Source organism: Nerophis lumbriciformis, linkage group LG19 (assembly GCF_033978685.3).
Source record: "Nerophis lumbriciformis linkage group LG19, RoL_Nlum_v2.1, whole genome shotgun sequence".
In the NCBI taxonomy this organism is placed as follows: domain Eukaryota; kingdom Metazoa; phylum Chordata; class Actinopteri; order Syngnathiformes; family Syngnathidae; genus Nerophis; species Nerophis lumbriciformis.
In genome coordinates this window covers 17,219,125-17,247,013 of record NC_084566.2, presented here as the reverse complement: position 1 = coordinate 17,247,013, position 27,889 = coordinate 17,219,125, and the positions used below count along the sequence as shown (strand labels likewise).

At 43.3% G+C, this 27,889-nt stretch overlaps 1 protein-coding gene across 3 annotated transcripts in view; it reads left to right on the top strand.

Annotated features, from left to right (window-relative positions):
- Nucleotides 1–27,403, top strand: part of arhgap21b (Rho GTPase activating protein 21b) — a 67,309-nt gene extending 39,906 nt beyond the window's left edge. For 2 of the 3 annotated variants that reach the window (XM_061979474.2, XM_072915191.1), the window contains exons 3-19: nucleotides 1,891–2,037; nucleotides 2,633–2,735; nucleotides 3,143–3,188; nucleotides 3,261–3,386; nucleotides 6,450–6,743; nucleotides 6,817–6,878; nucleotides 7,178–7,320; nucleotides 7,386–7,528; nucleotides 14,413–14,571; nucleotides 14,646–14,724; nucleotides 14,831–14,904; nucleotides 14,964–15,053; nucleotides 15,131–15,298; nucleotides 15,375–15,480; nucleotides 24,607–24,638; nucleotides 24,730–26,133; nucleotides 26,368–27,402. In XM_061979474.2, the coding sequence (XP_061835458.1) occupies nucleotides 1,891–2,037; nucleotides 2,633–2,735; nucleotides 3,143–3,188; nucleotides 3,261–3,386; nucleotides 6,450–6,743; nucleotides 6,817–6,878; nucleotides 7,178–7,320; nucleotides 7,386–7,528; nucleotides 14,413–14,571; nucleotides 14,646–14,724; nucleotides 14,831–14,904; nucleotides 14,964–15,053; nucleotides 15,131–15,298; nucleotides 15,375–15,480; nucleotides 24,607–24,638; nucleotides 24,730–26,133; nucleotides 26,368–26,493 (3,302 nt within the window). In that variant the 3' untranslated portion in view covers nucleotides 26,494–27,402. Of the gene's footprint in view, nucleotides 1–1,890; nucleotides 2,038–2,632; nucleotides 2,736–3,142; nucleotides 3,189–3,260; nucleotides 3,387–6,449; nucleotides 6,744–6,816; nucleotides 6,879–7,177; nucleotides 7,321–7,385; nucleotides 7,529–14,412; nucleotides 14,572–14,645; nucleotides 14,725–14,830; nucleotides 14,905–14,963; nucleotides 15,054–15,130; nucleotides 15,299–15,374; nucleotides 15,481–24,606; nucleotides 24,639–24,729; nucleotides 26,134–26,367 lie in introns of all 3 variants that reach the window. The other variant, XM_061979473.2, reaches the window with a different exon arrangement.
- The last annotated feature ends 486 nt before the right edge of the window (nucleotides 27,404–27,889 follow it).

Sequence of the window (27,889 nt, the reverse complement as noted above, 5' to 3'; positions counted from 1 at the left end):
CTTTGAATCATTATGAATTTTTGCTGGGTTTTCAAAAATGTTGTTTTAAGAAAGTGCCGTGGGCCAATAAAAATGAGCTATTAGCCACAAATGGCTCCCGGGCCGCACTTTGGACAAGTGTTTACTTGCCTGCACTCGAGAGACCATGGTCCATGTATTGTTGCTTTGTCGTGTTGGCATGACAGGCCAGGTGCACCGAAACAAGCTGTGACAGTGATAATGCACCAAGACTACCATTCTGGGACTGGTGCCACGGCTCAGGAGAACAGTGTCTTGATTGAGCCGACCACAGCGCTACCATCAATGGCCTGTTTGAAGGGCCAGCAGTCACGTTGATCAGCCCACATCTTTTTGTGTAGCTAAGACACACACATTCTACATGTTTTTAATGGTGAGAATTACATATTTTCCACAGTATTTATGTTATTCCCATCAATTCTCATTTGATGTATTTGAAATATGTTTCGTTTGGCCTGTTTTTAAGTTTTGTACAGGCTAGAACTGGGACAGCGGCTTTAAATTTAGCTCCAAATGCCCCTGCAGAGAGAAGCTTTATGATAATCTGAGCTGTTTCAGAAAGTGGACGTTGGCGAGTAAATAGTTTGTCTTCATGCATTGGCATTAATTCATTGTACTGACACACACATCCTACTACTACATACTCAGTAATCACAAGGTTGCATTTGCACAATTAAACATGTCCAAAAAGGAGTGGTAGAAGGAAGTAGATCTTACGTAATCCTACTCCTTCTACATGTCTATTGCTTGTATTCCGATGCAGATACGGGAAAAAAATCTAACTATGCAATGGAATAGATCCCTATACTATATCAAAAAAAGATTTGTCAAGTGATATCAAGGGTTATACGTACGTCGGTCATGTTCCCAGACATATCGAACTATTGTGGTCCAGACGCCATACTACATGACAAAACAGATGAAAACTTGGAAAAGTGTGGAGGTCTACAACTTCTTTGTGTGTGGCTGGGTCAAGGAATTTGCTATCAAGACTCTCCCAGAAAAATATGCATCGTTTTTTTACTTGGGTAATGTTGCATTTTATGATTAACTTTGCATCTACTGCCATACGAGTAGCGTGCATTTCTCCATCTTAATCAAAATATAACCATAGATGTCAACATTGTGTATGTGCTGAAAGATTTATTTATGATTGTTGCCTTTGGTAAAAAACTGAACTCTTTTAAAATTTGCTCACGTTTGCTTTATTTTATGTAGACTCGCCGAGTTGGTGCTTTTCGAAACACTAGTAGCAAACATATGTTTAAGAAATACAAATAATATCAACATGATATTTAAATTGGAAATAAGAAACGTTAAAAGTATATCAAACAAACCCTTACTGATTATTACTTCTCGAGGAACTCTGAAGAAACTTTTATCCTTTTTGCGATTTGAACGATTCGTACAGGTGAAAACAACACAAGCATTGGGCATTTTTTCAAAATGGCGCCTAGTAACCATGGAGAACATAGCTAGCTTGACCACCACGCATATTTAATGGGCGGGACTTGAGCCAGACGGTCAGTAAAATCCGTGCAATTGCTGATAATTTATTTACCTGTAATCCATTGCGTCAAAATATGCATTTGTAAAATTTTTCGATTAATTTTATGTTTAAGAAGACAAAGGTCATTGTCATTTGTCCACTTGTGTTGTCTTTTCATGTCTTGAAATCTTGTAAAGCTTTTATGCTGTTATTATTAAAACCAATTATTTTTACAGCATTGTTTAATGTAGTTCAAGATTACATGCAGACATCACATGCGGTCAGTTGTTTATAGTTTGCGACCTTGCTGCGGAACTTTTCTTTAATCAAAAACCAACCTTTTGATTTCTGTCTTAATTTGAGTGTACTTTTTGTCATCACAGATGAGCCAGTCAGCCCCAGTGTTGACCGGGATGCTGTTCTGATTCCACCCTCTGCCGTGATATCTGTTCCACCATCCATAGCTACAGGCCCTTCCAGTCCTGGCTCACCCTGTCCTCCCATTCGCCGACAGCTGTCGCACGACCAAGGTAAAAAAGCTTTGGTGGTTGTTGGGATATCGTCATGTCAGTAAATCCCTTGACATGGCATAATGCCCTTAGCCTAGAACAGGGGTAGGGAACCTATGGCTCTAGAGCCAGATGTGGCTCTTTTGATGACTCCATCTGGCTCTCAGATAAATCTTAGCTGACATTGCTTAACACCATAAGTAATGAATAATTCCGCTGATAATCACAGTGTTAAAAATAACATTCAAAATATAAAACATTCTCATGCATTTTAATCCATTCATCCGTTTTGTACCGCACCTGTTCAAGAAGTCGTATTAATGGTAAGAAGTATTTTATTTATTATTGGTTAGCTTCAGAATAACAGTGTTATTAAAAAGAATAAGAGACTTATTATTCTCTAAAAATGTTGGTCTTACTTAAAAATGCACGCATTTAGTTGTATTCAGTGTTAAAAAATATTATATGGCTCTCACGGAAATACATTTTAAAATATTTGGCTTTCATGGCTCTCTCAGCCAAAAAGGTTCCCGACCCCTGGCCTAGAAGCATGTTTTTTCTTGTCGACTATGACAATTCCTCACATTGTCACTGATCTTAACATGCTCTTCTCTAGAGTCCCTGAGAAGTGCTTTGCTGGAGTCTGAAACAGCGAGCCAAACCGAACGGTCTAAGTCCTATGATGAAGGACTGGACAATTACCAGGAAGAGGGAAGAGGGTCAGTACAAAGCATTATCGCCCTTTTGTATTTTGTTGTGATGCACTAGCAGTATTGCAAAAAAAGCCATTCTCATTAGAACTCTGAAGCGAGTTTTATAAAGACGTTTTCAGGCCATCTCAAGGCCTACTTGCTATTTATACATAATATGTCAGCAGCCAAGATGAGCTTTTGTAACCTCTAACATGTTTTGAAAAGGTTTTATTATAATCTATATACCAAATAATATACTTTAAGAATCAGTTTGAATCGATAATCGATTTTGAATCATATCATCACACCAGGAATCTGAGTCAAATTGAATCGCAAGTTCTTGTAAGATTCACATCCCTATTATGCACCATTGTGGCCATCCACTCCTTCTCCTCTTTAATCCTTCAAATGCTCTTTCTGTGGTCCTATTTCAGACGGTCATCTAGTAGTCATTTGCCCAGTCTCAGGGGCCTGAAGAAGGTGAGTTATGGGTAATAATCATCAGAATCAACAAAGTCACTGATTTGATGCGCTCACATGTCTTTGTGACAGGCGCTGGATGGACATAAATCTTCGGGTGACTCTGGATCTCGAAGGGATTCCTCCTCTGATATCTTTGCTGATTCTTCCAAAGAAGGGTTGCTTAGCTTGAGACAACTTTGTACGGATAAAAATAAGGTATGTTAGTGGTTGCAGTAAAACTGTTATTTTTAAAGGGGAACATTATCACCAGACCTATGTAAGCGTCAATATATACCTTGATGTTGCAGAAAAAAGACCATATATTTTTTAACCGATTTCCGAACTCTAAATGGGTGAATTTTGGCGAATTAAACGCCTTTCTAATATTCGCTCTCGGAGCGATGACGTCACAACGTGGCGTCACATCGGGAAGCAATCCGCCATTTTCTCAAACATCGAGTCAAATCAGCTCTGTTATTTTCCGTTTTTTCGACTGTTTTCCGTACCTTGGAGACATCATGCTTCGTCGGTGTGTTGTCGGAGGGTGTAACAACACGAACAGGGACGGATTCAAGTTGCACCAGTGGCCCAAAGATGCGAAAGTGGCAAGAAATTGGACGTTTGTTCCGCACACTTTACCGACGAAAGCTATGCTACGACAGAGATGGCAAAAATGTGTGGATATCCTGCGACACTCAAAGCAGATGCATTTCCAACGATAAAGTCAAAGAAATCTGCCGCCAGACCCCCATTGAATCTGCCAGAGTGTGTGAGCAATTCAGGGACAAAGGACCTCGGTAGCACGGCAAGCAATGGCGGCAGTTTGTTCCCGCAGACGAGCGAGCTAAACCCCCTATCGACCCTAGCTTCCCTGGCCTGCTGACATCAACTCCAAAACTGAACAAATCAGCTTTCAGGAAAAGAGCGCGGATGAGGGTATGTCTCCAGAATATATTAATTGATGAAAATTGGGCTGTCTGCACTCTCAAAGTGCATGTTGTTGCCAAATGTATTTCATATGCTGTAAACCTAGTTCATAGTTGTTAGTTTCCTTTAATGCCAAACAAACACATACCAATCGTTGGTTAGAAGGCGATCGCCGAATTCGTCCTCGCTTTCTCCCGTGTCACTGGCTGTTGTGTCGTTTTCGTCGGTTTCGCTTGCATACGGTTCAAACCGATATGGCTCAATAGCTTCAGTTTCTTCTTCAATTTCGTTTTCGCTACCTGCCTCCACACTACAACCATCCGTTTCAATACATTCCTAATCTGTTGAATCGCTTAAGCCGTTGAAATCCGAGTCTGAATCCGAGCTAATGTCGCTATAGCTTGCTGTTCTTTCCGCCATGTTTGTTTGTGTTGGCTTCACTATGTGACGTCACACGAAAATGGACAGGTGGTTAAAATCAGGCACTTTGAAGCTTTTTTTAGGGATATTGCGTGATGGGTAAAATTTTGAAAAAAACTTCGAAAAATATAATAAGCCACTGGGAACTGATTTTTAATGGTTTTAACCATTCTGAAATTGTGATAATGTTCCCCTTTAATGGGTAGTTATAATAACTGCAAGGTTCTGTAAAAAATCCTAATTTCATTTTAGCACTAGGGTTGACAAGCGAGCGATTTGGCTGTGTCCATAGCAGCCAATATAATTTATAAAAATCAGCTATGTATTTTTGCGTTATTCAAGTGTAGAAACATGGGCCATGTATCGCGTGAGAATAGCAATCGGTTGAGAGTTTATCTTTAAAACAACGCGAGAGACAGTAATGTCCGCAAAATGATTGATGCGCATGCTCCGTTAAAAGCAGTGCGATCCAATTATGCGTCTATACTCGCAAGCTTGTGGCTCACGTCCCTCCACAGTGTAAAGTCAGCAATCCTTACCTCCATGGCAGCAAAGACGCAATGTTTATTACAAATATCACTGAAGGATGAGAACAGATAAACACGCTACACTCAACAACAAGCCTTGCTAACCGGCATTAACAGTTAAAATAGAGCTCACAGCGGTGGGCGGATCGATACAAATGTCGATAGTAACGATACCAAGTAGTATATGGTCAATACTACAGTGATTAGATCAATATCGTTATCCCTTAATCTTCGGTTTTGTTTTCAGGCTCAGGAGATAAGTCCCTGGACACATCTTAAAGGGCGAAAACCAAATGGTTTAAATCAGAGCCAGTTTTAGGAAATAATTTAAATATTCAATTGATATTGTTACACCTCCATCCTGTGTTTTTGTCTGATTATAATTGTGATCAAAAATGTTATAATTTAATGATCTTGAACATTTTAAGTACAGTATCAGTATTGATATGCCCTATTGGATCCATACCCAAATATGGAGTATTCCTAAAAACTAATGTAAGATATCCAAACGACATGTCAACAGAAGTGTCAATAGAACCGTGTTATAACTGAAAATAACTAGCTACTAACAGTAAATTAACAAGTAGATTATAATATTATATTTTTGATAAAATAATACAGCAAGAAATGACACAATATTACTGTATCGGATCTTATCAAATCATTCTGTTTTTAAAATATATCGTTCTTGAATCGTAATCCATGTACTGTTTCTAGACGTGCATTGAATCCATCCATTCATCCATTTTCTACCGCTTTTCCCTCTCTGGGTTGCGGGGGGGGGGACAAGTCGACACCTCATCGCAGGACCAACGCAGATAGAATTGTCCATCACAAAAAGATGTCCAACCCTGATATACACACACCATGTTCAGGGTCATGTTCTTTCATTACAAATAACTTTAAATTATAATAATTATTGTTACTCTGCTCGTTGTCTTTTTTTGCTTTAAAGAAGCTTCCAATGGTCTCTCTGACGTTCTTTATGCGAGGTACCAGAAGGACAGTGGACTTTTTATTAGAAATAATTTGAAAGACAAAATAATCTATTAATCAAAATATGTCATGCTTGCTTCATGCACAATAAATGTATTGATGCGATTGCTTCTCCGGCGAGCTGATGAACTTAAGCCCGTGCACATAGTTGGCCAGCGCAGTTAAGCCAACTCTACTGAGGTGGGCGAGGCGCGCTGGAGGACAGGGAGAGTGAGGAGGAAGTAGGCCTATTGGTCGTCATGCTAACGACAGTGCAGCGTGAGTCCTTGTGTAAAATTGAAGCATTTGTTTGTGATGCAGCTCAAAATTGTCTATTTATAAATTAGATTGTGTGAATGAAGATCACAATTGTTTTTTGTTATTGTGCAGGCCTAATAGTTAACAAACTTGGATGTGTCCTGCTCTGTAGCGTGTCGGAGGAACGAAATGGAAGCAGATGTACGCCGTGCTACAAGGTCACACGCTGACCCTCTTCAAAGACAGGAAGGATGCGCTGTCTCATGTCACCACGCAGCCTGATGAAGAGCCGCTACGAATCTGTGTCAAGGCCTGCCTGATTGACATCTCCTATAGCGACACGCGGCGCAAGAATGTGCTGCGCCTGAACACTTCAGATAGCGGATACTTGTTCCAGGCTGAAGGGAGGGAAGACATGTTAACCTGGATTAGAGTCATTCAGGAAAACAGTAATCCAGATGAAGAGGTAAGTGTGTGGACTGCAGACCGCTGTTCTTCAAGAAGACATCAATAAAAGCATATGTCTGCTGTCTTTTCAGAATGCTGCCGTCACAAGTCAGGATTTGATCAGTCGAAAGATCAAAGAATACAACATGATGAGGTCAGCAGGCATATTGTATATAAGTTCTCTGTGTTAATTAGACTTAGGCTTCCTTTTATTGTCATTCAAATTTGAACTTTACAGTACAGATAAGAACGAAATGTTGCATTAGCTCGTTGTAGTGCAGGATAAAAGAGTAATAAGGTGCAGAAATAAATAAATAGATAACTGTACAGATAAATATATTGCACTTTTGCATATGCATCCACGTTTATGGGTGTATGTTATATTGTGTTATTGTGTTATTTCACCAAACTCAACGATTCTCATATGTTGCCTTTACCTCCCCCCCACATCAGTGCACCCAGCAGCAGGTCTGAGCCATCCCCTAAAACCTCCCGCCAGTCCCTTAGCATCAAACAAGCCTTTTTAGGAGGGAAGACGGAGAGCAAGAGCCACAGCCCTCATTCGCCGAAATCAGAAGAGCGCAGGGCGCTACGAGGTAAACTTGTATCCACATCCCATGACGAAGAGGACATGGTACCTAACTTAACATGTGTGCATCAGATGAGGCCAGTCCACCGAGGGACAGAGGTGCGTGGAAAATTGGCATTCCGGGGATCATGAGGAAGCCGTTTGAAAAGAAGACACCGGCCGGCGTCACCTTTGGGGTGCGGTTGGATGACTGTCCTCCCGCACAGTGCAACAGGGTAAGTGTGTTTCTTCAGGGTCTCCACGCCAATTTCCCAGTCATGAAAATATAGAAATTAGGTTAAAATGTCAGGAAAACGGTTAGGTTATCCTGGGAAATGACTTATGCCATTGAGTGAACGGAAACAGGTTTAACGTTGTGCATGCATTTCTGATGTCACCTTATCTTCGGGGCAGCATTAAGGCACAGTGCTTCTAGCACAGGCCCACGTGACACTACCAGCCATTTAATTGTGCATTTTTGCTTAGAGCAGTTCTGCAACCCAGGGCTTCCAATTGACTTTGTCACAAGAGTTTCAGACACTGTTAAGGACTTAGGGCCTGATTTACTTACCGTAAATGGGAACTGCGCTTTTTAAAATTTTTTCGTTCACAATCATTATGAAAGACATGACGACAGATGGATTTTTTTTAAGGCATTCTAATTTGTAAATAAACGTAAATAAAATTCCGCTTACAGCGGAGCCATTGGGAGGCTCTCGATTTCGCCCATAAAATCCAATAAATAACCATTCAAAAACCGCCAACAATACTCCATTTACTTTTCGTGATTTCAACATTCTCCTCTCTGAGCTGCCACCTTAACGTGGTAGAGGAGTTTGCGTGTCCCAATGATCCTAGGAGCTATGTTGTCCGGGGGCTTCCATGCCCACTGGTAGGGTCTCCCAAGACAAACAGGTCCTAGGTGAGGGATCAGACAAAGAGCAGCTCGAAGACTTCTATGGAAATGCAAGAACCGAGACTCAGATTTCCCTCGCCCGGACGCGGGTCACCGGGGCCCCCCTCCGGAGCCAGGCCCGGAGTTGGGGCACGATGGCGAGCGCCTGGTGGCCGGGCCTGTCCCCATGGGGCCCGGCCGGGCACAGCCCGAAGAGGCGACGTGGGTCCCCCCTCCAATGGGCTCACCACCCATAGCGGGGGCCATAGAGGTCGGGTGCAATGTGAGCTGGGCGGTAGCCGAAGGCAGGGTACTTGGCGGTCCGATCCTCGGCTACAGAAGCTAGCTCTTGGGACGTGGAACGTCACCTCGCTGGGGGGGAAGGAGCCTGAGCTAGTGCGCGAGGTAGAGAAGTTCCGGTTGGATATAGTCGGACACACCTCGACGCACAGCAAGGGCTCTGGAACGAGTTCTCTCGAGAGGGGCTGGACTCTCTTCCACTCTGGCGTTGCCAGCAGTGAGAGGCGACGGGCTGGGGTGGCAATTCTTGTTGCCCCCCGGCTCAGAGCCTGCATGTTGGAGTTCAACCCGGTGGACGAGAGGGTAGCTTCCCTCCGCCTTCGGGTGGTGGGACGGGTCCTGACTGTTGTTTGCGCTTACGCGCCAAACAGCAGCTCAGAGTACCCACCCTTTTTGGATTCACTCGAGGGAGTACTTGAGAGTGCTCCCCCGGGTGATTCCCTCGTTCTACTGGGGGACTTCAACGCTCATATTGGCAACGACAGTGAAACCTGGAGAGGCGTGATTGGGAAGAACGGATCTGAACCCAAGTGGTGTTTTGTTATTGGACTTTTGTGCCCGTCACGGATTGTCCATAACGAACACCATGTTCAAGCATAAGGGTGTCCATATGTGCACTTGGCACCAGGACACCCTAGGCCGCAGTTCTATGATCGACTTTGTAGTTGTGTCATCGGATTTGCGGCCTCATATTTTGGACACTCGGGTGAAGAGAGGGGCGGAGCTTTCTACCGATCACCACCTGGTGGTGAGTTGGCTGCGATGGTGGGGGAGGATGCCGGACAGCCCTGGCAGGCCCAAACGCATTGTGAGGGTTTGCTGGGAACGTCTGGCAGAGTCTCCTGTCAGAGAGAGTTTCAATTCCCACCTCCGGAAGAACTTTGAACATGTCACGAGGGAGGTGGTGGACATTGAGTCCGAGTGGACCATGTTCCGCACCTCTATTGTCGAGGCGGCTGATTGGAGCTGTGGCCGCAAGGTAGTTGGTGCCTGTCGTGGCGGTAATCCTAGAACCCGTTGGTGGACACCGGCGGTGAGGGATGCCGTCAAGCTGAAGAAGGAGTCCTATCGGGTTCTTTTGGCTCATGGGACTCCTGAGGCAGCGGACAGGTACCGACAGGCCAAGCGGTGTGCGGCTTCAGCGGTCGCGGAGGCAAAAACTCGGACATGGGAGGAGTTCGAGGAAGCCATGGAAAACGACTTCCGGACAGCTTCGAAGCGATTCTGGACCACCATCCGCCGCCTCAGGAAGGGGAAGCAGTGCACTACCAACACCGTGTATGGTGCGGATGGTGTTCTGCTGACCTCGACTGCGGAAGTTGTGGATCGGTGGAGGGAATACTTCGAAGACCTCCTCAATCCCACCAACACGTCTTCCTATGAGGAAGCAGTGCCTGGGGAATCTGTGGTGGGCTCTCCTATTTCTGGGGCTGAGGTTGCTGAGGTAGTTAAAAAGCTCCTCGGTGGCAAGGCCCCGGGGGTGGATGAGAGCCGCCCGGAGTTCCTTAAGGCTCTGGATGCTGTAGGGCTGTCTTGGTTGACAAGACTCTGCAGCATCGCGTGGACATCGGGGGAAGTACCTCTGGATTGGCAGACCGGGGTGGTGGTTCCTCTCTTTAAAAAGAGGAACCGGAGGGTGTGTTCTAACTATCGTGGGATCACACTCCTCAGCCTTCCCGGTAAGGTCTATTCAGGTGTACTGGAGAGGAGGCTACGCCGGATAGTCGAACCTCGGATTCAGGAGAAACAGTGTGGTTTTCGTCCTGGTCGTGGAACTGTGGACCAGCTCTATACTCTCGGCAGGGTCCTTGAGGGTGCATGGGAGTTTGCCCAACCAGTCTACATGTGCTTTGTGGACTTGGAGAAGGCATTCGACCGTGTCCCTCGGGAAGTCCTGTGGGGAGTGCTCAGAGAGTATGGGGTTTCGGACTGTCTGATTGTGGCGGTCCGCTCCCTGTATGATCAGTGTCAGAGCTTGGTTCGCATTGCCGGCAGTAAGTCGGACACGTTTCCGGTGAGGGTTGGACTCCGCCAAGGCTGCCCTTTGTCACCGATTCTGTTCATAACTTTTATGGACAGAATTTCTAGGCGCAGTCAAGGCGTTGAGGGGATCCGGTTTGGTGGCTGCAGGATTAGGTCTCTGCTTTTTGCAGATGATTTGGTCCTGATGGCTTCATCTGGCCAGGATCTTCAGCTCTCACTGGATCGGTTCGCAGCTGAGTGTGAAGCGACTGGGATGAGAATCAGCACCTCCAAGTCCGAGTCCATGGTTCTCGCCCGGAAAAGGGTGGAGTGCCATCTCCGGGTTGGGGAGGAGATCTTGCCCCAAGTGGAGGAGTTCAAGTACCTCGGAGTCTTGTTCACGAGTGAGGGAAGAGTGGATCGTGAGATCGACAGGCGGATCGGTGCGGCGTCTTCAGTAATGCGGACGCTGTATCGATCCGTTGTGGTGAAGAAGGAGCTGAGCCGGAAGGCAAAGCTCTCAATTTACCGGTTGATCTACGTTCCCATCCTCACCTATGGTCATGAGCTTTGGGTTATGACCGAAAGGACAAGATCACGGGTACAAGCGGCCGAAATGAGTTTCCTCCGCCGGGTGGCGGGGCTCTCCCTTAGAGATAGGGTGAGAAGCTCTGTCATCCGGGGGGAGCTCAAAGTAAAGCCGCTGCTCCTCCACATCGAGAGGAGCCAGATGAGGTGGTTCGGGCATCTGGTCAGGATGCCACCCGAGCGCCTCCCTAAGGAGGTGTTTAGGGCATGTCCGACCGGTAGGAGGCCACGAGGGAGACCCAGGACACGTTGGGAAGACTATGTCTCCCGGCTGGCCTGGGAACGCCTCGGGATCCCCCGGGAGGAGCTGGACGAAGTGGCTGGGGAGAGGGAAGTCTGGGCTTCCCTGCTTAGGCTGCTGCCCCCACGACCCGACCTCGGATAAGCGGATGGATGGATGGATGGATTTCAACATTAACCAAGTATTAGTGATATTCTTATTATATGCACTGACAAAGACAAAATATTTATAGCAGTGCTGTGATTGCAAGCCTTTGTACTACCTGGAAGTCTATTGTAGATCATAAATCATGTATCTCACCTGGACAAAAGAAGTCTGAGGACGTAATCCGACAAATTGGTACACTTTAACAGCCATTTAGGACTTGGAAATAGTGAGAACGACATTAAAAGACGCTTGGTGCCGTCTTTTCAGCAACATTCTTTTATAATTACATAGCTGCTGGATGACTTAATTTAATTGATATGTTTTGGTGTCCTTTAATATTTTTTAATGACATTTGTTTTTTCACATACAATAGGCCTATATTTTATAAACATATATCCTCTATTAAAAAAACTTCTTGAAGTATCCATTTTTTGCGTATTGAGCACATTAGTGCACCTTCAGCGGTTAAAAAAAAGGGTCAATGTGGATGCACCGCCGCTTGTTTAAAAAGAGAGCAATCTGTCACAGGTAGGAGAAGCATGATAAGACGAATGTGCAGTAAATGAGAGTGTTTCTGTGGTGATGCCTCGTATTGTGCACGCTAAAAGCTCATTTAAATCAGGCGGTCTTCACCACTTTTGAATTGTACATGCAGTCTTACCAGATCACACACAACACGCCTACTAATAGTACATGCTACTTTATAGAATGCACATGCCATTTGGCACGTGGTGTTTGGATCTTAGTAAATCAGGCCCTTAGTGTCTGGAGACAAAACTGGTGACTATAAGTTGAAAAGTGTTTGAGGTTTTTCTCTTCTGGGATGACAGTTAAATCATTTACAAAAGGTAAACATTGTAGACTATAGGCTACTTGGAGATAGCAGCTACACAACAGATTAGCACACAAGCTAGATATACGTAATAAGTGTCCTAAATTTCACAATTGTCAATAGCACAGTCTAAAACTTAACATTTGTCCATATTAACAAGTATCCAAATAATTATAATTCCATATTACTTCCATATATCGTATCCAAGGCAAAAGCTTATTACACAGCATCCAGTAACAAACAGGTCTGCATCATTCAACTCCGTCATGAAAATCATACGCTTAACATCATTATTGTGACCACTAGATGTCACCAAAAACAATTTAATTAAGACTGTGAATGTTGTCTGTCTATCTGTGTTGGCCCTGCGATGAGGTGGCGACTTGTCCAGGGTGTACCCCGCCTTCCACTCTATTGTAGCTGAGATAGGCTCCAGCGCCCCCCGCGACCCCGAAGGGAATAAGCGGTAGAAAATGGATGGATGGAAGTCCATTCCAGTCAAAAAATAGATTAGTGTTTACCGTACCTATCATTGTTATCTCTTAGCGTAATTTCACTTAATCGAGCCTTTTCTAACATTCCACACTACAAAACAATACAACTATGTGCCACGATTTGTGCTGATATCGTATCGGATTAATATTGATATAATATTAATATTGATACTCAAGGCTCCAATATCGGTATCGTATAGGAAGTGAAAAATTTGTATAGGGACCAGCGTTATTGTTTGTCATGTTATTGTTTTGGATGCATTATGCAGTGCATGAGTTTGGGATATAGTTTTAATTTCTCTTAGATACATTCTAGCCATAGACTGCACATCAAATGTTTGTGATAAGCATAGAAACTATTTGGGCAAATGCATGTTACAACTGTAAAAAAAAGAACTGTAACAAATAATGATGTGAACAGGGTAGTGTATTAGTGTATAACGTAGGGCTGGGCGATATGGCCTTTTTTTAATATCTCGATATTTTTAGGCCATATCGCGATACACGATGTATATCTCGATATTTTGCCTTAGCCTTGAATGAACACTTGATACATATAATCACAGCAGTATGATGATTCTATGTGTCTACATTAAAACATTCTTGTTCATACTGCATTAATATATGCTCATTTTAAACTTTCATGCAAAGAGGGAAATCACAACTAAGTCAATTTAGCAAAAGTGTATTTATTAAACAGTTATTAAGCAGCGGCACAAACATTCATGTCATTTCCAAAACAGAAAGTGTAAGATTGTCAGAGACATTTTAAAACAAGCTGTAAGTGCACTTTTGTGCATGATGACACACAAGATATTTCAATAAGTGTCACATAAAAATGAGCTGCATATCAAATAGTATATGTCCTACGGTGTTGATGTGGAAATAATTGGTTCGGCATTTAGTTGATGTGGCACCGAACGGAGATGTTGACATGATGTAAAGACATATTCCCGCTTGAAGCCAAACCCCCGTCAGACGATGGACCCTGTGCTGTTTTTCTTGGGAATTAATTATTCCTCCATTTCTTACCAGATTTGTACTTTCTTTCTCTCTATTACCACTCGCACCACACCGTTAGCTGTTAGCGTCACAGCTAACGTTACCATGTCGCTACCTCTCGCTCCACGGGAGCGTGTGACGTTGCTCACGTGACAGTATGTGACGTGTGTAAGAAGGTGCGCTTGTTTTAGAGTCTCTGTGAGAAGGAGAGACAGGAAAGAGTGAGAAAAGCATGCAGTTGAATGCCCCGCAGCTAAAAGCAACTGCGTGAGAACGTATACTCGAATATCACGATATAGTCATTTTCTATATCGCACAGAGACAAACCCGCGATATATCGAGTACCGTATTTTTCGGAGTATAAGTCGCACCGGAGTATAAGTCGCACCTGCCGAAAATGCATAATAAAGAAGGAAAAAAACATATATAAATCGCACTGGAGCCCGGCCAAATTCTGAAAAAAAACTGCGACTTATAGTCTGAAAAATACGGTATATCGATATATCGCCCAGCCCTAGTATAACGCAATATCTTGTCTCTGTAGCGGTTGGAAAAGTCCTGGAAAATAATTTCAGAGAAAGAGTGGCAATCCTGGCTCTCATCTTTTTGGATTTTTAGCTCGACTTAATAATGTTAATGTCCTGTTGTGTCCACCATAGTTTGTTCCTCTGATCGTGGAGGTGTGTTGTAAAGTGGTAGAGGACCGAGGTCTGGAGTACAAGGGTATCTACAGAGTTCCTGGGAACAGCGCAGCCATCTCCAACATGCAGGAGGAACTTAACACTAAAGGCATGGCTGACATTGACGTTCAAGAAGATGTGAGTAACCGCAACTTGACTCCTATGAGTACTTTGAGTGTGACTTCTGCCTAACACATTTCACTTCTTCACAGAAATGGCGGGATCTCAATGTCATCAGTAGTTTACTCAAGTCTTTTTTCAGAAAACTTCCAGACCCCCTGTTTACCAATGGTGGGACTTTTTAAGTATCGTGACAGACACTTGAAAAACTTTGTTTGGAAATCTTCTGTTTAAAACTGCATGAGTTCTAAGACTTTTTGTGGCCTCTCTTTCACAGAGAAGTATGCAGACTTCATTGAAGCCAACAGAACAGAGGACTCTGTGGAGAGACTAAAGGAGCTAAAGAGACTGGTAAGAAACACCACTTTTGTCAAATGAAGAGCACTTGGAAATTCTCCTCTTTCTCACAGATACACGAATTGCCCGATCACCACTATGAAACTCTACAATTCCTTTGTGAGCACCTCACGAAAGTTTCTGAGAACTGTGAGAAAAACAAGGTGTGACACAAAGCGTTAATGCTGCCACACGTCATCTTTCTGCCCACTTCTCATTTGTTTCAACTTTATCTCTTTAGATGGAACCCCGAAACCTGGCCATCGTGTTTGGCCCGACGCTGGTCCGAACCTCCGAAGACAACATGACAAACATGGTCAATCACATGCCTGACCAGTGCAAGATTGTGGAGAACCTAATCCAACAATATAACTGGTTCTTCATGGACGATGGCGATGAAGATCCTGTTGTAAGTGGACTCTTCGTACTCCTTCATATTTGCACAAATGTGTGGCCTCATACAGTTTCTGTCCTCCCTACTGCAGACCACAGCTGAGCAGGAGAGCACGGTGCAGTCGCAGCCTCTGCCCAACATCGACCACCTGCTCTCCAACATCGGACGGACTGCAGCGTCTCCGGGTGAAGTCTCAGGTAAGTCACCTGGACGTCAGCGTCTTGTACTCACATGACCACAGCAAAGTTCATTGGTATGCTACAATTAAAGCACATATCTTAAGTACAAACAATACTAACTTCATGCCTGTTTATAACTACAGTGGTACCTGGGTTTTCGTGTGATACGATTGTCAAAGAAAATTTTTGCAGGTCTTTTTGTACCATCTTGGTTATCGAACGGCCAGACAGTGCACATTTGCCTGCGGAATCTGTTGCCCGAACAAAGAGTCCCATGCATTGGTGTCTGTCATTAAAACATTTTTTTTATTAAATACGGCTGCAAAATAATTCAGAATAGTGAGGTGAGAATCATGATTTAATTCAAGAAAGAACCTGTAGCAATGTACGAAGGGGATGTCCACGTGCTCTCCCCTCCCATGACCACTCATCGCCTAGTCTAATAAAGATACAAGTGATGGTAAATGTTCATTTATCATTTATATTTATTTTACATTGTTTTCTGAATATAATTTTTCACTACAAAATGTTTTTTGTGTCTATATTTTTGAGGTTCTTGAATTGATTCATTTGATTTACTGTAATTTCCGTAATATAGAGCGCACCTAAAATAAGCGGCATCTACTAGATTTTTGGACAAATGCTTATTTGTACATCTATTGGGAACACACATCTATTAGCCGCAGGTATACACATTAAAATGTACACGTGTGCTTCCTGAGTAGTCCTGGGATCAATCCCGGGCTCGGGATCTTTCTGTGTGGAGTTTGCATGTTCTCCCCGTGACTGCGTGGGTTCCCTCCGGGTACTCCGGCTTCCTCCCACCTCCAAAGACATGCACCTGGGGATAGGTTGATTGGCAACACTAAATTGGCCCTAGTGTGGGAATGTGAGTGTGAATGTTGTCTGTCTATCTGTGTTGGTCCTGCGATGAGGTGGTGACTTGTCCAGGGTGTACCCCGCCTTCCGCCCGAATGCAGCTGAGATAGGCTCCAGCACCCACCGCGACCCCGAATGGGACAAGCGGTAGAAAATGGATGGATGGACACGTGCTTGTGTTCATTTACAAAGTTTAACAAAAAAAGTGTCTACCGGAGAGTCGTTTTTGCTTTCACTTTCGTCTCCAGGCAGGTCGCCTCTGGGCTTGTGCTGTCTTTTTTGAATGCGCAGCATTCTGGCCTTTTAGAGCACGTTCAGTTCCGTTCCGTGGGCGGCTGTTTCCTTTTTCACTGACAAGGTCGATCGCCTTCGGCTCTAGTGTTGGATGTCCAATTCAGATTTTTTTGTAAAACCAATCTCTTTAGTGGCCAAATTGCCAAAAAAAATGCAATTTCTCATATGAATGCAATCTGACTCTCATGAGGACATGATGTCATGATGTCACAGGCACTGAAGTGTTTACGGTAGGTCTGGGCGATATGGCCATAAAATACAATCTCAGATTTTTTCACAAAAAATTTGATTTACGATTTTCCGATTTTTTTCCCCCCTATTTTTAAAAGAAACAATTGGATACAAATGACAGAGGTAATTCTGTTGTCCCTCTCGGGACAACAATTCTAACTTTTTTTTGATCAACACTAGTAGTTTGAAATGACACTGTATACACTGCATCTTACTCTTTGAATAATGTTGTTCTTTTTATGGAACATTTTTCAAATAACTAAGTTATATTTGTTGCTGTCTTTTTTATATAACTTTTGCAGTGTGCAGTCATTTGTTCCACACCTGTTGCCGTAAAACCAAAGTACTGACTTGGCCTGGGCCGATAAAACGATATCAATATACTGTATATCGTGATAGACACATAATCGACATCAATATAAAATGTGTTTGATATAACATTCGATATGTAATTATATTTTTTGGTCGGAGGAAAAGAGAGATTATGAAGCAAGATTTGTTGCATGAAGTCACTCGCGCTCTAGGAACCCAGGAAACAGGAAGTGTCACTGAGCAATTGGATGAACACGCTAACAGCCAATTACGTAACAGAATCAACTACCAAGATTGGTTGCGCCTTCTTTCTGTTTTGCTGTGACAGTGTAGATTTTCTGCATAGAGTGAGAAGAGAAACTTTGATGTATTGATATATCAACTCAATAACAGAAACTTGTCTTTAGTTTTGTCGGTTTTTATGCAGACGTTGCAGCAACATCCTGACACTTGCAATGTGTAGGTTTAATTAGTTGCTTCCCAAACTACTCTGTGTAGTGTTCAATAGCGTATACACTGCTGCCATCCAGTGTCTCAAAACTGAAACTAACTTCAAATCGACTGCATTCATTGTACCACCTTAGCTGCGCTCATCCTACCAGGCTACCAGACACCTTCTCCACTGATAAATAGCACCCTTGGTAAGTTGGAAATTGTTTTACTGTATTTATTGGCAGGCTTAAGTAAGTCATAAAAAATATCAATAATTATCAATATTTATCAATATAAAAAACTTATATAGTGATACAGTTTTCAGCCATATCGCCCAGCCCTACCACTGACAACACTTTTCTTTGGAACAAACATCTCGCTTTCGTTAGTGTTAGCATTAGCTAAATTTTAAATCCCCGCAAAGGAAGTAAGAGGGCGGGCTAGGGCTACGGACGCTCATGGAGGCAAAAAAATCAATATATCGCCTAGGCCTAGTTTACGGAAGTAAAAATGGTTTCAACTCGAGTCGGTCTCAGTAGTGGCGCATTTATGGCAATTTCAAGGATTTTGTGCAATCAAAGTCAACAATTTCTGAACAAAATTATTGCGCTTAGAAGATTAAGAAGGAAGAGGACAAGTATTTTGGCTTTCGCAGTTTTACGGGATATTTTGCTTCGATGTCTGCTTGAAGAGCGTGTCTGTGGGCGAGCAGTCAGAGACAGAATGGTGGAACTTTTACATGAGTTACTAAAACATTTCATTTTTACCCGTTTTCTGCTGCGTCTTCAACTATTTATTTTATAAGCGTCTGTTATGGCAAATAATCACACTTTTTTGATCACCTTCAGGTCAGATGAATGTGGCCAGAGCGCAGGAGCGTTCACATTGAGGACGCATCGCATTTATATCCGATTTATTTCCACATATGATAGAGGCCTGGGTAAGCTATATAAAATTCGGAATTGCACTGTTCGCAATGACATGAAAACATATGATAGAAGTCGCTATGGGCAAAAAATCGGAATTGACCTGCAATGTGAACAAGGCCCAAACGTTTTAACGAGCTGACTAAATGATTGTGTGAGTGCGTTTGATTGAATTGTAAACAATTTCATTGGTCCTCCGTGATCTGTTCCCCAATTTAACTGGTCTAAATTTATTAGCATCATGTGACGCTTGTGAACCCGGAAAAATTCATAAATTAGCCACAACATTGTATAACGCGCAGGGTTCAAAGCCTGGCGGGTTAATTTGCGGCTTATGGTCTAGAAATTACTGCACTTTATTAAATGTGGGGAAAAATCGCTTTATACATACATATAAATTGTCTGGCCTTTTGGAACGGATTACCAGCGAAAACTGAGGTACTACTGTATAATCAGTGCTTCTGTGTATTGGTATCGGACCATTGGGAAATGTAAGCTTCTATTTTATTCTGTTTTTATTTCCCAGTCTGTTTCATTTTCAGTGATTTAGCTTAAATTGTTCGTTTTTTTCTGTTCATTTCTTTCCTTTCACTCAAGCCATTATTTTCCCCCTCTCCCTGTGCTTTACCTGTGTTGCGACGACGACTCCTTTTCTTTCAGTTCTTTTCTCCCCTTCCTCCTCGTTCACATAGCCAGCATGTTCTTTCCCAAAGCAAATCCAACTAAGCAAAGAGAAAGAGTGGATGGAAGTTGTTAACCCTGCTGTGTGTAGTGTGTTGTTTCTCTCCCTTATCCCTTTTGTCCAGCACTCACACATTACCCAATCTTGACACAGGCCAAGTGGGCGGCGTCTATCACTCGATGATGTCACTGATGGACTCTGTTTTGTCAGTGGTGGACAGCTGGGACTGTAGGAGGAAGGACGAGTGTTGTGCCCAATGTGGCTGCCTAGTCTGCAGAAACCCGCAGCTCTTTTAAATTGGGGGCGAAAAGGAAGGAAAAGAGATAAAAAAGAAAGAAAGAGAAGTCGATGTTTGTCATTTTTTTTCCTTGTGGTGTGTGCACGTCTCACATTCAAAGCAATACCCTGAATTGAGGGGATACACAGCAGTGCCTGCTGTACTTTCTCTCAACGCCCCTTTTGCTGTCTCTTGTTGTCTCTCAAGCTGATCGCAAGGACAAGTAGCATGGTACGCTCAACTTCAGGTTCTCTTCGGTCATCAATCTGTCATGATGTCTTGAGGGCGCGGGGGCCATGGTGGTGGGACTGAGCTGGGACTGAATGACAAAACCTACACAAGCACCCACATATTCACTTGATATCAGTGTAGTTGTGGATCACACTCCAAGCAGGAGGTTTTGTCTTATTGTTTTCTTGTGTTGATGTTGCGTTGTGGTTCACTGCAGCACGTCCCGACTGGTAATAGACCATCGATAGCACTTTTACACCTCAGGGGCGCAGGAACCATTTGAGGAATTTGGGATAGGACAGGATTGTGACTCGGGTTTCAAGCAGATACTGACGTCTATACTGGGCTGTGATCTCATAGTTCCATTCGACGTAAGAGGCAGACGAGGGAGAATGATAATGCTGCTTATGGTGGAAATATAACACACTTATGCCATTATTAGTTACTGGTGATTGTCTTCTTTCTGATGTATAGCAGATAAAGCTTTTAGTCATCTATGGTGAAACCTCCAAATTCAAACCCAATCCAAGTTATTCTGTTTTGTATGCAACAATGAATCGATAAATTGGATTAGAAAAAAGCTTTGATTTACAAACCCCGTTTCCATATGAGTTGGGAAATTGTGTTAGATGTAAATATAAACGGAATACAATGATTTGCAAATCCTTTTCAACCCATATTCAATTGAATGCACTACAAAGACAAGATATTTGATGTTCAAACTCATAAACTTTTTTTTTTTTACAAATAATAATTAACTTAGAATTTCATGGCTGCCGCACGTGCCAAAGTAGTTGGGAAAGGGCATGTTCACCACTGTGTTACATCACCTTTTCTTTTAACAACACTCAATAAACGATTGGGAACTGAGGAAACTAATTGTTGAAGCTTTGAAAGTGGAATTCTTTCCCATTCTTGTTTTATGTCGAGCTTCAGTCGTTTAACAGTCCAGGGTCTCCGCTGTCGTATTTTACGCTTCATAATGCGCCACACATTTTCAATGGGAGACAGGTCTGGACTGCAGGCGGACCAGGAAAGTACCCGCACTCTTTTTTTTACGAAGCCACGCTGTTGTAACACGTGCTGAATGTGGCTTGACATTGTCTTGCTGAAATAAGCAGGGGCGTCCATAAAAAAGACGGCGCTTAGATGGCAGCATATAAAACTTGTATGTGCCTTTCAGCATTAATGGTGCCTTCACAGATGTGTAAGTTACCCATGCCTTGGGCACTAATGCACCCCCATACCATCACAGATGCTGGCTTTTGAACTTTGCGTCGATAACAGTCTGGATGGTTCGCTTCCCCTTTGGTCCGGATGACACAATGTCGAATATTTCCAAAAACAATTTGAAATGTGGACTCGTCAGACCACAGAACACTTTTCCACTTTGCATGAGTCCATCTTAGATGATCTCGGGCCCAGAGAAGCCATCGGCGTTTCTGGATGTTGTTGATAAATTGCTTTCACTTTGTATAGTAGAGCTTTAACTTGCACTTACAGATGTAGCGACAAACTGTATTTAGTGACAGTGGTTTTCTGAAGTGTTCCTGAGCCCATGTGGTGATATCCTTCAGAGATTGATGTCGGTTTTTGATACAGTGCCGTCTGAGGGATCGAAGGTCACGGTCATTCAATGTTGGTTTCCGGCCATGCCGCTTACGTGGAGTGATTTCTCCAGATTCTCTGAACTTTTTGATGATATTATGGACCGTAGATGTTGAAATCCCTAAATTTCTTGCAATTGCACTTTGAGAAACGTTGTTCTTAAACTGTTTGACTATTTGCTCACGCAGTTGTGGACAAAGAGGTGTACCTCGCCCCATCCTTTCTTGTGAAAGACTGAGCATTTTTTGGGAAGCTGTTTTTATACCCAATCATGGCACCCACCTGTTCCCAATTAGCCTGCACATCTGTGGGATGTTCAAAATAAGTGTTTGATGAGCATTCCTCAACTTTATCAGTATTTATTGCCACCTTTCCCAACTTCTTTGTCACGTGTTGCTGGCATCAAATTCTAAAGTTACTGATTATTTGCAAAAAAAAAATGTTTATCAGTTTGAACATCAAATATGTTGTCTTTGTAGCATATTCAACTGAATATGGGTTGAAAATGATTTGCAAATCATTGTATTCCGTTTATTATTACCGTACATCTAACACAATTTTCCAACTCATATGGAAACGGGGTTTGTATATTCCGTTGCTTCGATTAATCGTCGAAGTGTAACTAATAAAAATGTATAAAATCTGGACCACGAGGAAGGGACCAGGAACTTTAAATTTGCAGACATAGTTCCCGCACAGCCGCTGCAATAGAGCACACATGAGCACAGTGGTGTGTGGGTGCTGTGATCTGTGTGGGTGAAAACAGTGGGAAGTTTTTTTCCCGGCTTTTGATGATGATGTGCATTCATTAAAAAAAAAAAAGAAGAATGAAACTTAGGGCTAGCAGAGAAATTGTGTTTATTTCAACCATTTTCCCTAAAATACGCATTGAGGCTATGAAGTGTACACCATTACTCCATTAGTCGAACAAAATAATCGATAGATTACTCGTTTTCTAAAGTAATCCATAGCTGCAGCCCTAATGTAAAGTGATTTTAAATTGCCACAAGCATAAAACAATCTTTAATAAGGGCACAGGCAATCTTTTAGGTACATTTCTTTACAGTCATAAAAGTGTAATAAAACAGTTCATAACCACAATGCAGTTATAAAAAGTAAAAGTGCCAGATCGTAGCCAGAGGCTAATTTCCACCTGCAGTCCCCGGCAAGTTGATGGTATATTCAACAATGTTCTTAAAAAGCTAAGTTAGACAGCACCAACATCAAACATTAACAGTACAATAACATACACAGACCAGGCAAGGCAAGTACATCTAGTTGTATTTTATATCTATGCGCTTATCCTCAGCATTGATGTATTGTGACATCAGGTACGCTCGCGAAAATGAGTAAAAATATTGTGTATACCTATATATATATATATATATATATATATATATATATATATATATATATATATATATATATATAAGTACAGGTATTTATATACCTACGTATACATGTGTATATATACCTATGTATATATGTGTATAGCTACGTATGTATAAAATATATATGTGTATATATATAAAGAGATGTGTGTATACGTGTATATATATCAGTGTTTCCCCCAGAAAATGTGTTAGTTAAGGTGGTGAATCTCCAGGGGAGGGGACCGGGGAAGGGGGTGGGTGGGTGTAAGGATCGGTGTAACTCGGCCTGTCCACATTATGTGGCTCTTTGTTGTTAAGGCGGCCGCCTTAATAACATAGCGCTGCGGGAAACCCTGTATATGTTTATACATGTATCTGTATGTGTCTATATACAGGTGTATATGTATGTATATATACATATATACATATATATATACATATATATATACGTGTATGTGTACGTATAAACATGTATACATACGTGTGTATATATATGTGTGTATACGTGCGTGTATATATATATATGTTTATATATATGTTTATGCATGTATATGTACGTGTCTATATACAAGTGTATATGTGTACATATACATGTATATATACGTGTAAAAATGTATACATAGGTGTATATATGTACAAAATATATATGTATATGTGTATATATACATGTGTATATGTGTATATATGCGTGTGTATATATGTATATATACGTATATATATATGTATATATACGTGTATATATGTATATATACGTATATGTATGTATATACACGTGTATATATGTATATACATGTGTACATGTGTATATACATGTGTACATGTGTGTATATATGTGTATATATACATGTATATATTTATATAAGTGTGTATATATTTATATAAATGTATATATACATGTATATACACGTGTATACTGTATATACGTGTATTTGTGTGTATATATGTCTGCTAAAAAATAAAAGGAACAAAATATTCTTATTAAATGTGCTGACAACAAAAATATGTATGTGTATATATACATGTATGTACATATTTAAAAACATATATATATATATATATATATATATGTTTGTGTGTGGGAGTGTACGTATGTATGTATATATTTAAAAATATATATGTATATATAGATGTCAATGTAGATATTTATATCTATATATATCTTGATGTGGTCCTCTCATAATTCTTATGTTTATGCAGCCCTGAGCATAATTTTTTGGACACATCCGTTCTATGGTTATCATCACAATGTCCCTCATTGTCTTAGTTTGGAATTCAAGTTTTGACTTAGGAGGCAGAACATTTTAAACAAGCTCCAAATGGTGCGACTCTTGGGGTGTTTGACTTTGGAGGTTCCTTATGGTCGACAAGCAACTGGTAGTTATGTCTTTTGTTGTCGTAGTCCTTTGTGCAGCATTGTTAGCCTTGCATGTATGGAAGGAAGAGGCTACAGGAAGTAGTATTAGTCTGCTCTCCACACACACTCATTGGCGCATTCTGCTCAGGCCCCTCCTATCAGGCGTCTTGTAAGTCAGTGCCAGTTCATCACGTCTGTCGTCTGAGTTTAGAACGAAAGCCTTCAGGCGGTCGGTGGCGACACGTGATGCTTTGCGACTGACGTGTGTGTCCGTGATGTGCCGCCGTCGCCTCCACCATCGAGCATGAGCCGCTTGTCTTCTGTCGTTGAAACCGCCTTTCGTACACTCTCTCTCTATTTCTCTCTCTCTTTCTCTCTTCCTACCGCCATGCTGCTTACTAGTGCGCTCCCTCCGAGCCCCAAGTGTGTCATGTGCTTCCATCCAGCTGCTCTCCAAAATGTCAGCAATCCATCAAGCTCCTCCTCTTCGTCCGCCGTGACTTATTTCAGGACAACTACTAATGATTCTCTTTTTCTTGCCGCAGATTCCGCATGTAGTGATTCCTCCAAATCAAAGGTGATGCAAACTTCTTGTTTTTCATCCTCAGTTGTTGTCCTTCCTCGCCGGGTCACATGACGTGCTCCGTTTTGTCCTTTGTTTCTCGCAGAGCCTGTGGGGGTCCGGGAAGGACCAGTGTAGTAAAGAGATGCTGCGCTCCTCCTTCTTTGTCAGCCGCAAGCGCAAGAAGCCGAAAGACAAAACTCAGCCAAGCAGTTCTGACGACGACCTGGACGCTGGCTTCCCCAAGAGCGACGTTGCAGGGGAGTGTCGGCCGCAGGAGACCATGTGGTCCCCAGAGAGCCGCGCGGAGGAGGAAGACGGCGGTGAGCAGCCGGGGATCAGCTCAGAGGAACAGCTCAACAAAACGAGTGACCTGCCTCCTTCCTCGTGTTGCTCCACCTTCCCGTACGTCTCGCCTCGCCTGGACTATCACACCACGCCGGTCCACCAGTCCTTGTCGGACCCGCCCTCCAACTGCGACGACACCGTGTCTGACCTTGGCACCATGAACAGCACCAGCTCTCAAGCCTCGGCGCCCAGGGCGAGGCGCTGCAGGACGGCGACGCCGGCGCAGGAGGCGAGTGCCAGCGGGCCGGGCGCAGAGGTGTGCTCCATCACCTCCGACTACTCCACCACGTCCTCCCTGACCTTCATGACCGGCGGTGAGATCAGCACGCTGAGTCCCGAAGTGCGTTCGGTGGCGGAGAGCAGGGGAGGCGACGACGCTGACGACGAGAGGAGCGAGCTCATCAGCGAGGGCAGACCCGTAGAGACGGACAGCGATGGCGACCCGGGCAAAGACGGCGCCGCGTGCGAGTGGCGAGACCCGCAAGAGACGCCGCGGCCTTTGGCTTCCCACAGACTCATCGACTGCGACACGCTGTCGCGGAAGAAAGCCGCTCGGCAGAAGACGGGCAGTGAGTCCTCGCTGGAAGGATCTCCCAGCGACAAAGAGTCCAACAGGACGGGAAAGATGCGTTCCTCCGCCAGCCTCAGCTCCTCGGACAAGTCGGAGCCAGTGTGGAAACTGAAGATCACCGACCGACTGAAGGTGCGTCTGCGTATGTCCGTGGACGACATGTTCGGCGTCGGCAGCCAGCGCCTCCCCGAGGCTCGTAAGAAGAAGAACATCCGACGCAGGCACACCATGGGGGGGCAGCGGGACTTCGCCGAGCTGTCGGTTCTCGGCGACTGGCCTCAGCAGGTCGGCCTCGGCTCCCGCTCCGAGCTGTCGGCCGTGGACCGCCTGAAGCCCAAATGCAGCTCGCAGGACTTCTCCATCGGCGACTGGATCGCACGCGAGCGCCACCGCACCAGCAACCCCGAGGTGAGCCTGGACCCCGGCGAGCAGCTGGGAGCGCCGGGTGACGGCGACCCCCCGGGAGCCTCGTCGTGGTCATCCTCGGAACTCTCGCAGCGCGCCGCCGAGGCCGCCAACGGCGACGTGCCGCAGGGTAAAAGTCTGAGCTTGTCGGCTACGGCGCATCCGCACAAACTGGCGAGCTCCCAGGTGGTCCACTCACGCTTCTATCAGTACCTGTGAATGTGTGAGCGCTTGTGTGTTGTGTGTGTGTGTGTGTGTGTGTGTGTGTGTGTGTGTGTGTGTGTGTGTGTGTGTGTGTGTGTGTGTGTGTGTCGCTGGTGAATGTTGTACAAATATTGTGTGAAAAGAGAACTACAGGACATGAAAGCTGTGCTGGTGTTTAAGAACAAGACATTTTATTTTTGTAATTCTAACCAACAGACTCTCGCCACACTGAAGGACCTCATGAAGCACAGAAATGAAGACTTTAAGAAGGAGCAGCTTTTAGAACGAAGACCAGAGATTTCTAGTTTTTCAAGAGTATTTTTGTGTCGAGAAGGTTTGTGAAGGGTTCACCAAATGAAGAATGTAGAGACGCGCTCGCGATAACGCCGACTAAAAGCTTTAGACGCTTGTGTTGATGCTGAAGTGTAAATATCCGCTCTCACTCTCTCGGTACTTGAATGACATTATTTGGTACAACGAGCGCCAGGACTGCCGACAAGCTCTTAACTATTCCAAAGGTACGAGGCTGACGTGAAGATAATCTGTCACAGATCTCAAAGAGCAGTGAACAATACTTAAAGGATCTATTTGAAAAATAATAATGGGAGAAGAAAATGGGTAATGCAATCACAAAAAAAATCCAGTTTTTCCTCTTCACACTAGGAAGTGCCTTGTCAAAGGTGCCATATTGTCTACTGTGAATGACCATTTTATTGTCGACGATAAATGCCGAGCTTCCATTCCTGAGGCATTCCACTTTGGTCTTAACACATTTTCTACTTTTGTTTCCACCTTTTTTTTGTTTTGTTTTCAACAGAACTTGAATTTTAAATATTCATTGTAAAGAAGAGAAAGAAAAAAAAAAAGAAGTAACTTAAATGTACCGGTATATGCGGACGCCATGTTTTAGCTGCTTTACTTTTCATTTCCATCACACATTGCAGGTTTCAGTACAGTATTGTGAGATGGTGTGTGCGCGTGGACAGTTTGGTACGAGGAAGGTGGACTGTTTGTACAAAAACACTATGTTCCTCTTGGTTTGGGAGAGGAGTGCATTGGCTCCGGAAACACTGGAAATAAATTGTGTCAATGGCAACAGCAGATTTTTTTTTCTTTTTTTACTGCATTGATTTCATTGTTAATGTTACAGTTCTAAGTGATGTATAACTGCACTGCATGATACTATATGTTTCTCATATTTTATTTGAGTGGTAAATATCACAGCACATATTGCCCTAAAAAGGAATAATTGACATTTTATTATATTGTATATATCTTATATCTTATTATATTGTACATATCTTATATTTTATATTGCTACAACGGTACAATGTTAGTGTACTTTATACCTGCATTATCCTTTCCATCCTTTGTAACTGAGCAACTGTGTGGAACAATTTCCCTTGTGGATCCATCCATCCATCCATTTTCTACCGCTTATTCCCTTTTGGGGTCGCGGGGGGCGCTGGAGCCTATTAAAGTGTATTGGGCTTGCAGTACCAATACCGACCACTGGAGTGCGCCCGAATTCAGCCGCTAAATGATTTGAGTCAACCACTGTTATCGATATTTATCGGGTTTGTATGGTAATTTCACCATCTGTGCGAGCAAAAATGTATGATGAATTGACCTCTTTAATACTTTATATTAAAAATGTATGATAATTTGATAACAAACCGGATACATTCTGCAGTGCGCCTGTTGTGCACATTGTCACCTGTGCCTCCTTACAGCCAGG